General features: G+C 40.1%; 1 protein-coding gene across 1 annotated transcript; it reads left to right on the top strand.

Annotated features, from left to right (window-relative positions):
- The first annotated feature begins 2,077 nt into the window (after nucleotides 1–2,077).
- Nucleotides 2,078–11,319, top strand: wdr41 (WD repeat domain 41). Its single transcript, XM_080477707.1, has 14 exons — nucleotides 2,078–2,282; nucleotides 2,402–2,477; nucleotides 4,130–4,245; nucleotides 5,096–5,144; nucleotides 5,237–5,365; nucleotides 6,154–6,216; nucleotides 6,922–7,033; nucleotides 7,160–7,222; nucleotides 8,050–8,154; nucleotides 8,260–8,447; nucleotides 8,524–8,645; nucleotides 10,440–10,525; nucleotides 10,686–10,819; nucleotides 10,956–11,319. The coding sequence occupies exons 2-14, from the start codon at nucleotides 2,430–2,432 to the stop codon at nucleotides 11,094–11,096; spliced, it is 1,356 nt and encodes a 451-aa protein (XP_080333833.1). The 5' UTR covers nucleotides 2,078–2,282; nucleotides 2,402–2,429; the 3' UTR covers nucleotides 11,097–11,319.
- The last annotated feature ends 3,174 nt before the right edge of the window (nucleotides 11,320–14,493 follow it).

Raw genomic sequence — 14,493 nt, 5'->3', positions numbered from 1 at the left:
GACAGCTGTTCAATATTACTGTGTGTTTTTTCCTGCATATTATAAATATCGGAAACGCATTCGAAGCTTGTCTGTGATTGGACCCTATAGAAGAAGTCCCGGGGACCACTGCATGTTGTCACTCAATTGCAAAACTGTTGGTTTGATCCCCCCTCTCCCCCATGTCCCTATGTTGTCGAGCCCTTGAGCAAGACATTGAACCCCACATTGCTCATAATGGATGTACTGAATGCCCTACATGGTCACTATTGGTGTGTGTAAGTGAGTATAAGTGGCAATGAAAAGGGTTTTGAGGACTGCTGGGGCAGTTCAAAATATTTTATATAAATGAAATCCATTTGGCATTTATTGATTAGTAGATATTTACACAAATCACTATTTTTTTTGGTAGTTTTTGTTTTTCTCAGAGTTATGACCCGAACCTGTTAGTGGTGACATGATAGAATTATAAGGGTTAAATGTCTTTTTAAAATAAAAAAATAAAAAAATTCCTATAAACTTCAAGAACAATCTTCTAAAAACTAATTTTCACAGCCCCAGTGTGAAATCTTCTATCTAAATAAATATGCCTCATTCAAAACAGCTTGAAGAGCCTTGTGTGTACCTGCAGGGTTTTGTTGCTTTGGATACTTGGATCACATTCCCCCACATCTTTCTTTATTTCTTTTTAATTAATTATACACTGATTCAAACCACTCCCCTGGAATCTATACATTTAACCCACATCCATTCAGATGGGTGACAGATAAAGCAGTGAAACAAACCGAGCCTGGCCCATTCTCACATCTAAAGCCCAACCAATCCCACTCCCTAACCCTCCTCCTTTCTCCAGCTGCCCTTGAGCTTTTCTATTACCGCATGGAAAGCACCTCGCAGCCCCTGACAAGCGCGGCGGATCGACACTAAATCAGAAATCAGTGCCAGCAGCAGATCTGAGCCACCATGAAGGTCACAGGCCCTACACTGCGTGTCGTCTCAATCGGGGGAGCAGCAGTGAGACACAGAGTGGGTGATGTGTGACTCTGTGACTATGTGTGCGTGTTTTTTTTTTAAGAGGGGATACACTGAGAGAGACGGGTGGATTGAAGAGAGGAGGAAGAAGAGCTGGATGAAGAGGAGGCCAGCATTTAAGCAGAAGTCATGGGAAAGAAATGTAGAAATGAGGAAAAGCAGAAGGAACACAGATCAGGGGGAGATGAACTCATGCAACCCAATGCAATAAAGTCAATGATTTTTAATTCGACTGTTCAAGGAATCAATATTTAATAATTTACAGCAATACAAGAGGAAACAACTTACACACTCAATGACTTTTCTTGACAAATCAGGTGATGGGCCCTTCCCTGATCTTGTGGGATTGTTACACACTGCCATCTAGTTGCCACATGCTGAATTTAAACACTAAAAGACGCAAGTGAAATATTTTGGGGGAAATTAGTGTCAAAACCAAAGATACTTTTTACACCATACATGGCAATAAATGTTAATGAGTGGGACACATCAATATATATGACACTGTGGTGGTCTGAGCCACAAGTTCTACATAGTTTAGCTGATTATGAATACAGTATGTTACTTATTTGGTCGAATTATTTAGAATACCAACCGTGAAATCTATGCTTTTTTGAGAGTTAAAAAGGATTTTTACATTTCACATATATATACAAACGTTCAATGAATTGGGATTATAATTCATTGGCGTAATTCATTGGGTGCTCATTATTAATTTAGCTCTTTGAAATGTACTGTGGAAGCATATGCCCTACTATTAGCCAGGATTACCATAAACTGATATTAGAGATTTTCTCTAGAGTAAAATTACGATTGAACTTTAAAAAGATGACATTAAAACATATCCATACATTTATAAATAAACAATATGGCAAATTCAATGAAAAGAGTTGATATGTATTGTGATCAGTGGATAAATATATCTAAAATAAAAAGAACGACACAATTGTACAGTCGCAATAGTTTCTTAAACCCTTATAAGGAGCATAAAATGGTTAACGTGATTATATGAAGCGGTATTTACTCGTTAATCAATATTATCAATCGCGATCGCATATTAATGTCCCCCGGAAGCTTCCGTAGCGGGAGTCACATGATCGGTATGTTGTGGTCGTGACAGAAAATCACATTTTACAACATGTAGCGTAAATACGACGCAGTTAAAGTCACATTTCTCAGATCTGCTTGAAATATCTGGTGGTTTCATCGGCAAATCCTCTAAAAGTGACAAGAGGACGAGAAGCGAAAGCGTTTTTCTCTGATGACAGCTGGTGAGATGTTGTGTTTGTGCAACGTCTGCTCGCGACGTCTTGTTTCCTCTTTCTGTTAAACACACATAAACACCCATCTATGTTTAAAACACGGATAAACGGGTTTTCTTTTTCAACAGGTAACATTTGCTGAGAAAAATCCAAGCCATGCTTCGGTGGATCCTCGGTGGTCGTGAAGCTCAGAGTTCAGTGGAGGTAAGAAAAGATAAACACCTGTTTAAAGCAATTTAATTGCTTAAAATGCTCAAAAACGTTTACCTGCACACGTTATGTGCTCCTGATATGTAATGTGAAGTGTAGTATAAGTTGAGTATCCTATCATGACCTTTGTCACTCAAATTGCCATAATTTTTAGTTCGAAGCATTTTATTTACTTCAAACTACTTTTTCAAATGTAGAATATCAAACAATTTTACACATTCTAACATAGAAGTAATTATGGGTTACAATTCAGACAATGAGAGAAAGGGAATAGTATTGTTATGTTCTTTAGATCTTTCTTCTGTTTGCTGTTTTGGGTTTTTGTTTCTAAATTGCACATATTCTAGGTTATTCCATATGAATTTATAGGAAAGGCAAACATAAGCCTCCTGCTTCCCTTTCTTGACCATACAAAGTAAACAGTATTTTTGTTTGCGTTTGTATTTTCTATGTGTTGACCTAGAAATAAACAATTCAAACTATTCAATGACTTGCACAGATTCCAGCAACACATTTGGTGTTTTTGTTTTTTTGCAGGCTGAACTGTTTGCTTTTTAAGAAAGATGTAACATTTTATATGTTTAATATCATCTGTTCTCAATATGCAGAGTTAAAAAAAAACTTGTTTAGAAACAAGACATAAAGCTTTGATTTTGAGTTCTGCTGTGTCGTATTCACTTATACCAGCTTTACGGACAATACATGTTTAAATGTTCAGAATCAAAGTGATTTATTTGTGTTTAGTATCATTCAGTGTCCACTGAGGTGGGGTAATGCTTGATCCTACTAATCATCGGTGTTTTATCTGAGATGTGCATCATTGTGGAATGAATTTGTCGTTTACCAGTCCTATATTGAGTCCTAAATAAATACATCAGAAAAGCCACAGTCTAGAACTATTATATAAGTAGTTAAATTCATGTCCACTTGAATTGTTCAGTTTTCTTTAGTATTGATAATGATCTTGTCTTCACAAATCATATTGTACAAACTAAATTTCTCTGCTCAAAACAGATAATTAAACCTGCCAATACTTTTGTAAAAGTACAATAAAGTCGAACTCTGAATTCGGCTCTCATGGAAAGCGGCAAAGCTCTCCTTCAACAACCAAAACATGATTAACTGTTGATTAACATGTTATACTGGCTGAAAAGACCTCATCCAAAATAGCAAATAAATGTGTTTATCCTATCTTGTTAAACGAACTTTAAGGTTTGAAAGTCTAGAAATATTCTTCACTCACACTATTATTTTGAAATATCCAGGGATTTCTGTACCCTCTCTCCAAAATACTAATAGATTTTATTGATCAAGCAAAAAAATGGAACTGGCCTGGAAGTATTAGGTTATAAAATGGAATCTATAACCTAGTACTTGATTCCCTCAAGCCACTGAATGTTGCAGGTCTCTCTTAAAAACACACCTAATTAAAAGTGCTTTTCAAAAAGAAACTTAATTCAGTGTTTATTTTTCAAATTGACAAAATTGAGGGGTAATAAAGCAAATGCAGTTTGTTTGAAACATGCTATTTAAGTGTAATTTGAAGACGCAATACGCTGTTTTCCCTCCCGGCCGTCGTCTCTCCGGCTTTCTTTCGGCTCGACTCTGGAGTCTGTTTATCTCCACTTTCCCTCGCGTGTCTGCAGAAAAGCCCCGTGTTGTGCATCGGAGAGGAACAGCCCAAAAACTGCTTCACTGAGCTGCAGGTGCTGAAAGGACATTTTGACATTGTTCGATTTCTGGTGCAGATTGATGACTTCAGGTAAGCAGACCACAGCCGTCCTCCTCCTCCTCCTCCTCCTCCTCCTCCTACTCCTCCTCCACCACCACCACCACCCCTCTCTCTCTAACCTCTCTCCTCTCTACCCTTGGCTGGCCTCTATCCCTCTGTGATTGACAGGAGATCCTCACCTTACAGCAGACCTACAGAGCATGACAAGAGCCCAATCATCACCACTGTGTGATTGTGTGTGCGCGGTACAGTATAGCCAAAGCCTCTTAATGCCGTCCATACACACATATATAAAGGTTTTGCACCTGCTAACCTCTCGTTGCCGCTTTTGTGGGGAAACGCACTACACACCGGCATGGTAGAGTGGGTCTGCATAAGTGCTCAGATTGGGATTTATAACCGAGCTAAGTGTGTGTATGTGTGCGTGTGCGTGTGTGTCAGGAGGCAGGGGGTTGCTTTTACGCCTGGTCTCCTCCAGTAATAACCCCCTCCTCTGGGTCTCGTCCTCTGCGCACTCGGGTCCACAGTCGGGGGCAAAGGCCAGAAAATTCTCTCCAGATTGCTTTTGAAGTCCGAAAATGTATCCTCAACAGTTCCTCTCTTCTCATCTTATCTCTTTGTTTTATCTGCTCATCCTGTCTGTTGATTTTGGGGAACCGGCGGTGAGTGCGGTTCAGGGTCAGAGGGCAAGTTAAGGTGATAAGCCTCGGGACAGATGTTTCTAAAGAGTTTCCTCAGGTGGAGATGGAACCTACGAGAAATGAATCCCGACATAAATACAGACTGTCCCGGTCTGTTTGACTAGTCAACCTGCTGAAGATATGGCCAATCTCCTCAGCGTTCAGGAGCCAGCGCTTACATTTCCTCTTATACTTTCCAGATGTGCCTCAGCGGGGGACGACGGCCTCGTTCTGGTGTGGAACGTCGAGGTAAGGCGCCAAACGCCGCGCATGTCTTTAAACTGTGAGATTGCTGATTGCTGAATTCTTCTTCTTCTTTTTTTCATTGTTTTGATCGGTAGACGGGCGAGAGGCTGCAGGAGCTCAGAGGTCATTCCCAGCAGATTACAGCCATAACCACCTTCACCAGTCACAATGAGGTCACGTCGCACACCTCGCTCATCACCGCCTCTTCAGACCGGAGCCTCAGTGTATCCTCAAACTATAGCAACATGCACACAGGCACAGTCTGACCGAGAAGCAATCACACAAACACACTCATAGTGAGGCTGAAGTGGTGGTTGGGTTTGTTGTTTTTAAAGGAAACTTCACTGGATGAGCACAAAGCAAGAACATACACGGAATGAAAGCTTTGCAAAACTGATATAACACGGCACCTCATCTTCGATAAGGATAACGAAAGCCAAACTTCAGCATTGCTCTCTATAATAGACATATATATGATAATTCCTCACTGATTCCTGCTGCCTACTGGAGCCAAAAGTATCAGCATGGCTGCCATCTTGGATGAGGTTCCACTTCACCTCCAGTACAGTACGTTCTCTTCTATTGAGGAAGGAGGTCTTTAAACAATTAAAATAATCATAACCTATTTGAATTTCAAAGCCGCTTTTGCAGAAAATAAATTAGTCTTTTTAGACCTTCTTCCTCAATAGAAATGAATGCGCTTGTGGTGAAGCATGTACCCATCCAAGATGGTGGTTGTGCTGATGTGGCAGCTTATTTGATTATTTCATTTTTTAAATTATTCTCATAGAATATTTAAGCACTTACATGGTTTTTTGCTTCAAAATGTCTATTTTTCATATAAATTGAAAACAAAAATTAAATAATTGATTATTAAAATATAAATAAGACAAAATGAGAACTTGCAAACGACACACAGAAAGCCCAGGAATCAAACCGAAGTCCTCTCACTGAAGCGACAGTGCTCACCACTGCTCCACCGTGTCTTCTCCTGAACGTTTTCTTTCTTCAGCTGTGGGATCCTGATACTGGAAACAGAGTTCAGACCATTTCAGACCTTCAGTCCTCTGTGAAGGTAGTGCAACACTTTCCCGATAAAATGCATCTTGTTTTACGATGATATACTGTCACCTCTCACCTGAATGGTTTAATCTTATTATTTCATTTTCAACGTCATGTGGAAAGATGAAATTTAGTGATCAACCAAAATAATTAAGTTCAAAGTAGATAGACTTTAAGGGGAGTATTGAGTGTTATCCCTGTGGCCCTTTCAACCTTGATAAAATGCTTGTTACATTTTACATTGTGCTGCTTTGTCTTAGTTTCAGTTATTTACACACTAAACTACATCTGACAAATGAAAACATGAACTGAAAGAATTAAAAAGAACAAAATGAGGATGTCTTTTGGCAGGAAACTGTTTTATTATTTCTAATTATAGTTGTGCAAATCTTTCGGTCCTTGTATATACAGTAAGTCTGGGCCCGTCTCAATAGATTATCTCAACTATTTCATTCATCAGACGGTGCAGCTAAGTGAGTGTTGGCAGTATATGAGACATACTAATTAAAATGTTTGACACTAAAGGTTTTTTATGCCAGTTATAATTTAGATAGAAAATGGTAATTTCCTCCTCTTGATCGCAGATGAAGGTTAATTGCAGCATCAAAAGGTTAATTATGTTTTAATTCCTCTTCTCCTCTGGTATTCTAGGTGTTGGTGTTAAAATAAAATAAAAAATAGCATGTGTTTCTCCTGCTGATCTGTGTGTGTCATTCAGTGCTTGCTGGTGCTGGAGCGCCTGTGCTTGTGGATCTCCGGCGGGGAAGAGCTGTGCGTGTGGAACAAAGACTTCCAGCTGCAGTGTCACAAACAGAATCACAGTGACACCGGTGAGGGGGGGGGAACAAAAAGACAGAAAAACGTTCTGTTGTGGCACCAACTGTTTTCGCCTCTGATGCTGCTGTTTGCACACAAACTGCTTCAAATTAAACTCTTGTTTTCCTTTTTTACTGCAGGAATAACCGCCATGATCGAGCTGCCTAAGAACTGCATTGCAGCTGCTATGGATAAAGACATTGGTAAGTAAAATACCACAATAAAAGTTACACATTGCACAGGTTGCCAGTATAACACAGGTTACACACATACACACACACACACGTATACAGGCAACTTAAGCGACCTTCACACTGCACGTCTTGATGCTGAATTCCGATTTTTTGCTAAGATCCAATTTTTTTTGATCGTTCACTCTACATTTTAAACGCGACCTCCGTCTGACTGCAGTGTGAACGCCGTTCGACCCCAGGGTAACCCGCGTGCTCAGAACAAGGTGTGACGTCACACAGAGCACGTTGTTTATGGAAGTGAATGTGTAAATATGTCAATAACTTCTGTTAAAACTTTAAAACTAATATATGTGTAAGAAAGAACAACTGCGCTAAATCAGCAAAAAAAGAAAGGAAGAGAATTTGGCTCTCCGATTTGGGGAAGAAGATCATGCAAGTTCCACGCAGAAAGGCCCCTCGAGACTCAAACCGTGCGAACCATTTCACGACTGTGCGTCCTGCTTTAATACCTAACTAAATATTGGATTGGATGAAATAAATAATATGAGACCTGGTGAGTTGTAAATGTGCAGGTGGTCATATTTTGAAGACGTATTTAGCGAATCGTGGATTTGAAGTCCGGATAGTCACAGTTTTATGAGTGAAAATACTTTGCAAATGAAATGAAAGTCTTTAACTTATGGATACATGACCCTCTGCTAAAGCGTGACTGTCTTCACAGGACTCTCATATGAAGCAAATACTACCATGAGCATTCCATTTTGAGAGGACTTGAAATGAAAATGGCTGACAGCCACATTTCTAAAAGGACCTTTCTAATTTTTTCATGTTCCCAGTGATCTACAGGCTGACGGCCTCCACTGACTCATCTCCATCTGTGGCTGAGATTCGCCGTCTGTCCGACCACCAGGACCAGATACGGGCTCTTATTAACATCAACGGTCAGCATGTTCACTTGAACGTATGAAAATAAAATAAAATAGACAGCCGTTGTTTTTATAACTGAAGGGAAAGGAATGTGTGCGTCTTCCTTTTGGCCCATTCAGACGGGCTCTTTGCCACCGGCTCCCATGCCGGCGAGTTGGTCTTGTGGGACGCCATCGAGTGGAAGATCCTGGCCTACGAGCACATCTTGTGGGAGGAGTCGCAGCCCAGCGCTCAGACGGAGATACGAATGAGCGCTCCTCCCAAACCCAGCGAGATGTCGGTCCAGCACCTGACCACCAACGGGAAGGTGAGGACGCACGTTGCAGATGACATCCTGTCGTTTTTGCTCTGATCCTCATCAAACGTTTCATCTTGTGCTGTAGCTCATTCTTGCCGCCGTGGGCAGCGGCCTCTACGTGTACAGCGTTCAGACCAAAACGGTGGTGGCTTACAGGAAGGTGGCCCACGACTCCAACGTGCTGCACACCATGCTGATGTCTGACAGGTACGCTGTCTCAGCACTTCAGTCTGCATTGTAGAAATAATGTCACAAAATCAACTTCTGCTCTCTTTTCCAGCTCACCAGTGATTGTCTTCCTACTTTGAGAACATATGCATGTTTTGTTTTTCTGTGACTGCATGTGGTTTACTCCAGGATGTGCCGTTGTGGAAAAAGCAGAGGTGGATGTTTTTGATAGAGGGAGGGGTAACTGGCTTGTCTGCTGTTATCAGATTCCTTATTTCTTGTGAACTTTGACAGGAAATCATAATAAAAAAGGAATTAGTCAATTAAAAAGACTAATATTTGGTAAAGACACATATAAAAAAACAGTCAAATCATCAATCTTACAGGTGCAACAGTTGCAGGCTATAATTTTTAAATATGTGATAAATGCCTTTATCGACAGCACATCATACAGTTTCCCTTTGAAATGTTAAAGACAAATATAATCTCTTCTGTTCTCGAAAGCAGAGCATTACAGCTAATCCAGACCTTCTTGTGTTTAAGACGAGATTCGAGTTGAACTCACTCACTGGTGTTATTTAAGTTAGTGTGGTCAACCCTATGGCCTGTGGGCCAAAGCCAAACCCAGAGGCTCCATTCCTGCAAGATTACCTGATAAAGTGACAAAGCAAACATCAACTTTACATTTTAAAGTAGCAGCTGTTTCTGATTTATTCTATTCAAGTCGCACAGTTTTTGTAAAGTGCAGCACAAAGTATCATGTCCTGTGTGAAAGCCATCGACAGTCTGTGGCGCCCTCAGGTGGTGTAAGAGAAGATTCCATATCTGAGGAGCAACTGCAAATAAAATGTTCTGTGAAACTTTGTCCTCCAGGACCTGGGTGTGTTCAGTCCATCCATATTTCCATGGAAGTATAAGAGATGAAAATGTTATTATTTTCTTTCTTTTAGAAAAATTTAAAATAATTCAGTCTTCTTAAAACGGCTTTTTGTGACAGTTAGACACACGTTAAATTCTCCGAACTTGATTACCAATACTATATTATTATTTATGTTCTTTTCAGTAGTCACTTAAATGAGTGATTACAGTTACTTGTAAGGAAAAAAAATAATAATTTCACGTCTTCCCTATTAATCACCCTCTAATGTTTATATTAAAGTTGATGTGACACATTAGTTGAAATATCTGCCATGTTTGTGAAAGGATTGATGCTCCTTCAGTGAAGAGTAGTTTAGTAACAGCTTAGGTACTTTTATTGATGCTAACAGTGGAATTTAGTGAGCATGACAGGGAGAAAACAGCTAACCCTATACGATTGGAAAAACTTCCATTACTACTTGTGTTTGAGCAGAATTTGAAATAGAAATTAGAAATTTGAATATACAAGCCATACAAAATGGAAACAAGCAGCAGATACATATTTCAGAGTGTGAATGAGAGAGACTGTTACCGTAATGGGAGAAAAAAAGAAGGCTAATGCCATTGTTTTCTCACCATTAGTAATGGTGAGCTAAATGCTTGAATGCATGGAAAATAAATGCATCTAGTGTGACTTGTATATGTATTTATTTTTTATTTTTTCCTTCTTCATGTTGTATTTTTTGGACACGTGCGACTTATTCTCAAGTGTAACTTATAGTCCAGACAATACGGTAATGCTTAAAGTCATGGTGTTTCAGTTAAGCAAAAACTTCTTAGTAGTTTATTCACAACACGGCTCATCAGTGTGTCACACACTCACCCCACAGTTTCATGTAATGTAAAGTTAGACTGATTAAGGGGATGAAGGGAGTTTTGAAGATTGTTCAAACGTCTTCCTTCTCTCTCCGGCAGTGAGCTGATGTCGTGCTCTGAGGACGGCAGCGTGAGGATGTGGGAGATCCAAGACCTTCCTCTACCTGCTGAACCGACCTCCCCAGGTCTCTGACACACACACACACACACACACACACACACACACACACACACACACACACACACACACACACACACACACACACACACACACACACACACAAAGGCAGGATTGCTCTTATTATCATGGTGACTAAATAATGACATCTTGTACTTTCTGATCAGGGTTTTTTGGGATGTGGTCCTTCAGCCGATCAAACAAACAGTCTGGACCTCCGTCAAAGAAGGTGGTGGACATCCCCAACATGAGGACGCTGGAGCTAACAGGAGACCTCATCGGACACTCGGGGGCAGTCCAGGTATGAATCCACCTGCGGCCTCAGATTTTAACGCATGTGACAAGTGCTATTTGAGATTTTTTAAATGAAAAGTGCATTAGAAATAAAATGTACTATTAGTTGTTGCTTCAATGAAACATCTCGTGTTCCTTCCCAGATGTTCGTGAGGTTCAGCGAGGAAGCTCTGGTCACGTGCTCGGCCGACCACCTGCTGATCCTGTGGAAGAACGGAGAGCGACAGTCTCACCTGCGCAGCCTGGCGCTTTTCCAGAAACTGGAGCTGAACGGAGGACTGTGACCTTTGACCCTGAAGTCTTGAAATAACAATCTGTGGGATGGATGTTGCTTGACGTTGCACGTGAATCTTGTGAATATTCGATTTGTTGTTTACATTTGTTTTCACTGTTGATGATGTTGTTTGCCTTTTGACTGAAGTGTTGAGCTGAAACCTTAAATGCAGAGTAAATACCTCATCTGAGAAACGGAAAAAATAAATTGTCATGCTTTTGTTTTGCGACTGCAGACTTCTCGTCTGTTCTTAAGACAAACTTTACTAACTGTGGAGTCAGTTTGAAAAAAGCTTATTCAGTGCAACATTTTTTTTAGATACATTAAGTAAAAACAGTGGAAGAGGCCAATATATTGAAGATGCAGATGCCAATGTCCAGTCAGGCCTCCAGTGTCGGCGACTTGGGTGAGAATTAGATGCATAAACTGGCAACATCTATAAGCTGCCAGTTGCAATGAATCCTGTAAAAGGAAGCAACTAAATAGACACTGTTCCAAGATACCGAGCTAAAATACAGTCATTTTTCTTTTTATGCGTTAAACATCCACCTGCTTTACCTATATTGATAGTTGGGTCTGTTCTTACCAACATGAGGGGAACATCGTTCATATATTTGGGTTGTGGGAGAAAGTTGGAGAATTTTGATAAAACCACTTTTAGCAGTGTGAATTCAAAAACATCTGAAGAGAAACTCCATGTAGAAAAGCTTCAGGTCGGTAGATCTCCAGCAGTGCGAGTGGGAAACACCACTGAATATGTCATTGATACGTCTACATCTTCAAAACCAGAATCAGGCGAGCGTCACTGTGGTTTGAATCTGTCGCAGCTGATTATTAAGTCTGCCTGACAAACACACATTTTAAGGAAATTCAGTCCCCGATCAGCTCCTGCTCCAAGCATGTGCCGTTAACTATGAAAAGGATAAGTTAAATACAATGAAATGATCAATACAGTATCTAAAATGTAGTTAAAAAAGGGCCATTAACACGTCACAGTTAGTTGTGGTGTGGCTGCAGCCAATCACAGCTGATTGGAGGGCTGGTTACACCCTGCTCAGGTCGCCCGTGTATCACAGCACCAAAACAGCCAATTTAAGTGCAGATAACCAGACAGACATGTTTGTGACTGTAGGAACAAAGAAAAAAAAGAAAACAGCTTCCATTAAAATGAGGAGTCCGTATTTAAAGAACGCTTTAATTCTCTCTCATAATACATTTTTGTGTTTGACAGAAAACATCAAAATAAGACATGATCCAGAGAGAGCAATATACATGAAACTTCTCAAACAAACATGGTCGACTTCAGGTGACTCTAAACGTAAAGCTTTTGTAACTACGAAGCTCGGGGCAGTAAGATCTTTTCAAAAAACACACGCTACAAATCTCATGGCCAAATAATGATGAATTTGTTTGAAAAATAATTTCTGTACCGTATATAATGTGACTTTTTAATTGTTTATATATGATACAAAACACAGAATTGGCACGTATTTGCTGTCACGGCCATCAGTGTCACAGAGGAGAGAGAGAGAGAGAGAGAGAGAGAGAGACAGAGAGAGAGAGGAGATAGAAATCACTGGAAGTGATGAAGGCTTATCATGACATAATAATCAGTTATATAATCTGGTTCTGCCTCAGTCGTCTCAAAGTGAGGCGTTCAAGGACCGGCTGTCATCTCATATAATTGATCTCATCATATGTCGCCTCTCGAATAATAAAGGCAGGGACGTCTGGCATGTGGATCGGAAATATTCAAATCGTCTGTGTGAATAGAAATCTTCATCATAGATTAGCAAAAATATCGTCTCATGATCAGCGGCAGCAGCCGTGAAACATTTCACGTTTCAAATCACCGCGAGAAGCTGTCTTGTCGGGGAAAATCAACAGGAACATTTAACATCCAAAACAAAAAAAATCAGCAAAATATCGAAAAATGCAAAGCGAAAATGATAATTGGCAAAGTATTTACAAGAACAGCAGGTACATTAGGCAGTTTACAGTGTATTGCAACAATGGCAGACCTAAAACTGTGAGAAGTGACAAGATTAAGGCGTCGATTAAGACCTTCATCATCAGTAAGAAACAAAACAAACAAAACAACTAATGAGTGTTTCATCATGAAAACACTGAACATGGATGTGAGAAGATTCAGAACTAAAACCGTGATTGACAACAGTTAAGAAATGCGCATTAGATCCCCCTTACACGAAGCATTAAGATGTGTTGTAAATGTGCAAACAAGCGCATGATGCTTTCATGGACCAGTTAATCTGTCTGTTCTTCATCTTTATAAGGAACTAAATCTGGAAGTTGGTCACTTGGACCTGCTGAGGTCCGTCAGTCAAGATGACAAGCTGAGGACTGAGGGGAAACACACACACACACACACACACACACACACACACACACACACACACACACACACACACACACACACACACACACACACACACACACACACACACACACACACACACACACACACACACACACACACACACACACACACACACACACACACACACACACACACACACAGGAAGAACATGCAACGTCAAACGAGAGTCTTGTTGCAGTGAGCTGAGAGTGCTTTCAAATGTTGCACTGAATTTTGATGAAGCACAAGCAGATTTGAGTCGTGCATCATAGTGAGCTGATTAGGGATTTTACTCCGAAGAGTTTTGTATATTCTCCCAAAGTATGATTTCTCTGGCACTCCGGTTCTTCTCTGTCTGAAATTACGTATTCAAGGTCAATTAGTGACACTAAAATTGCCTGAAATTACTATAAAATTCTTAGTTAATCTTTCTTCTTCATCTATTTTGCCTCAATATTAACCTTCGATGTCTGATTCACGCAATTACTGCTTATTTTTTTGTTTTTTTTGAAGAAGAAACTGTGAGAATGAAAAAGTTAAATTTCTTAATCTGTAATGTTCTCGCTACAGCAACTTGGAACCGATTAAAGAAAAGATGAATGGATGGATGTCTTAAGGCTGCAACCGGTGTTATGGCCAATCCCATGACCTGATTGAGAAAAAGATCATTGAGTCTCATAATTTTTCATAGCAGTTACAGGTAATTGTGGTTCGGAAGTGCTCGAAGCTACGCGGTAGGACTGTAGACGTTCTTCATAAAACTACAGGTGATATGATACGAGGCTACATATCTCAGCTGAATCTTAGTGGAACTTGTTGTGAATATGAGGCGTGAATGTAAGTAGAGTAAAATCTTCTCCTCATATGAGACACATTTAAATGCCAGGTGTAAAGAGATGCTTCCATTCCATTTTCTGCTAGATTTTACCTTCGGTCACATTTGTACAAAACACAGGAAGAGCCATCAACACTGGAAACTGCAGCACAGACCATGAAGCAACGTACCCGACCTTAAGTTTTGTTTTTTTTT

The sequence above is a fragment of the Lipophrys pholis genome (genome assembly GCF_963383615.2).
Source record: "Lipophrys pholis genome assembly, chromosome: 12".
Lineage (NCBI taxonomy): Eukaryota > Metazoa > Chordata > Actinopteri > Blenniiformes > Blenniidae > Lipophrys > Lipophrys pholis.
Note: the sequence above shows the minus strand (reverse complement) of the source record. Positions and strands in the feature narration are given on the sequence as shown.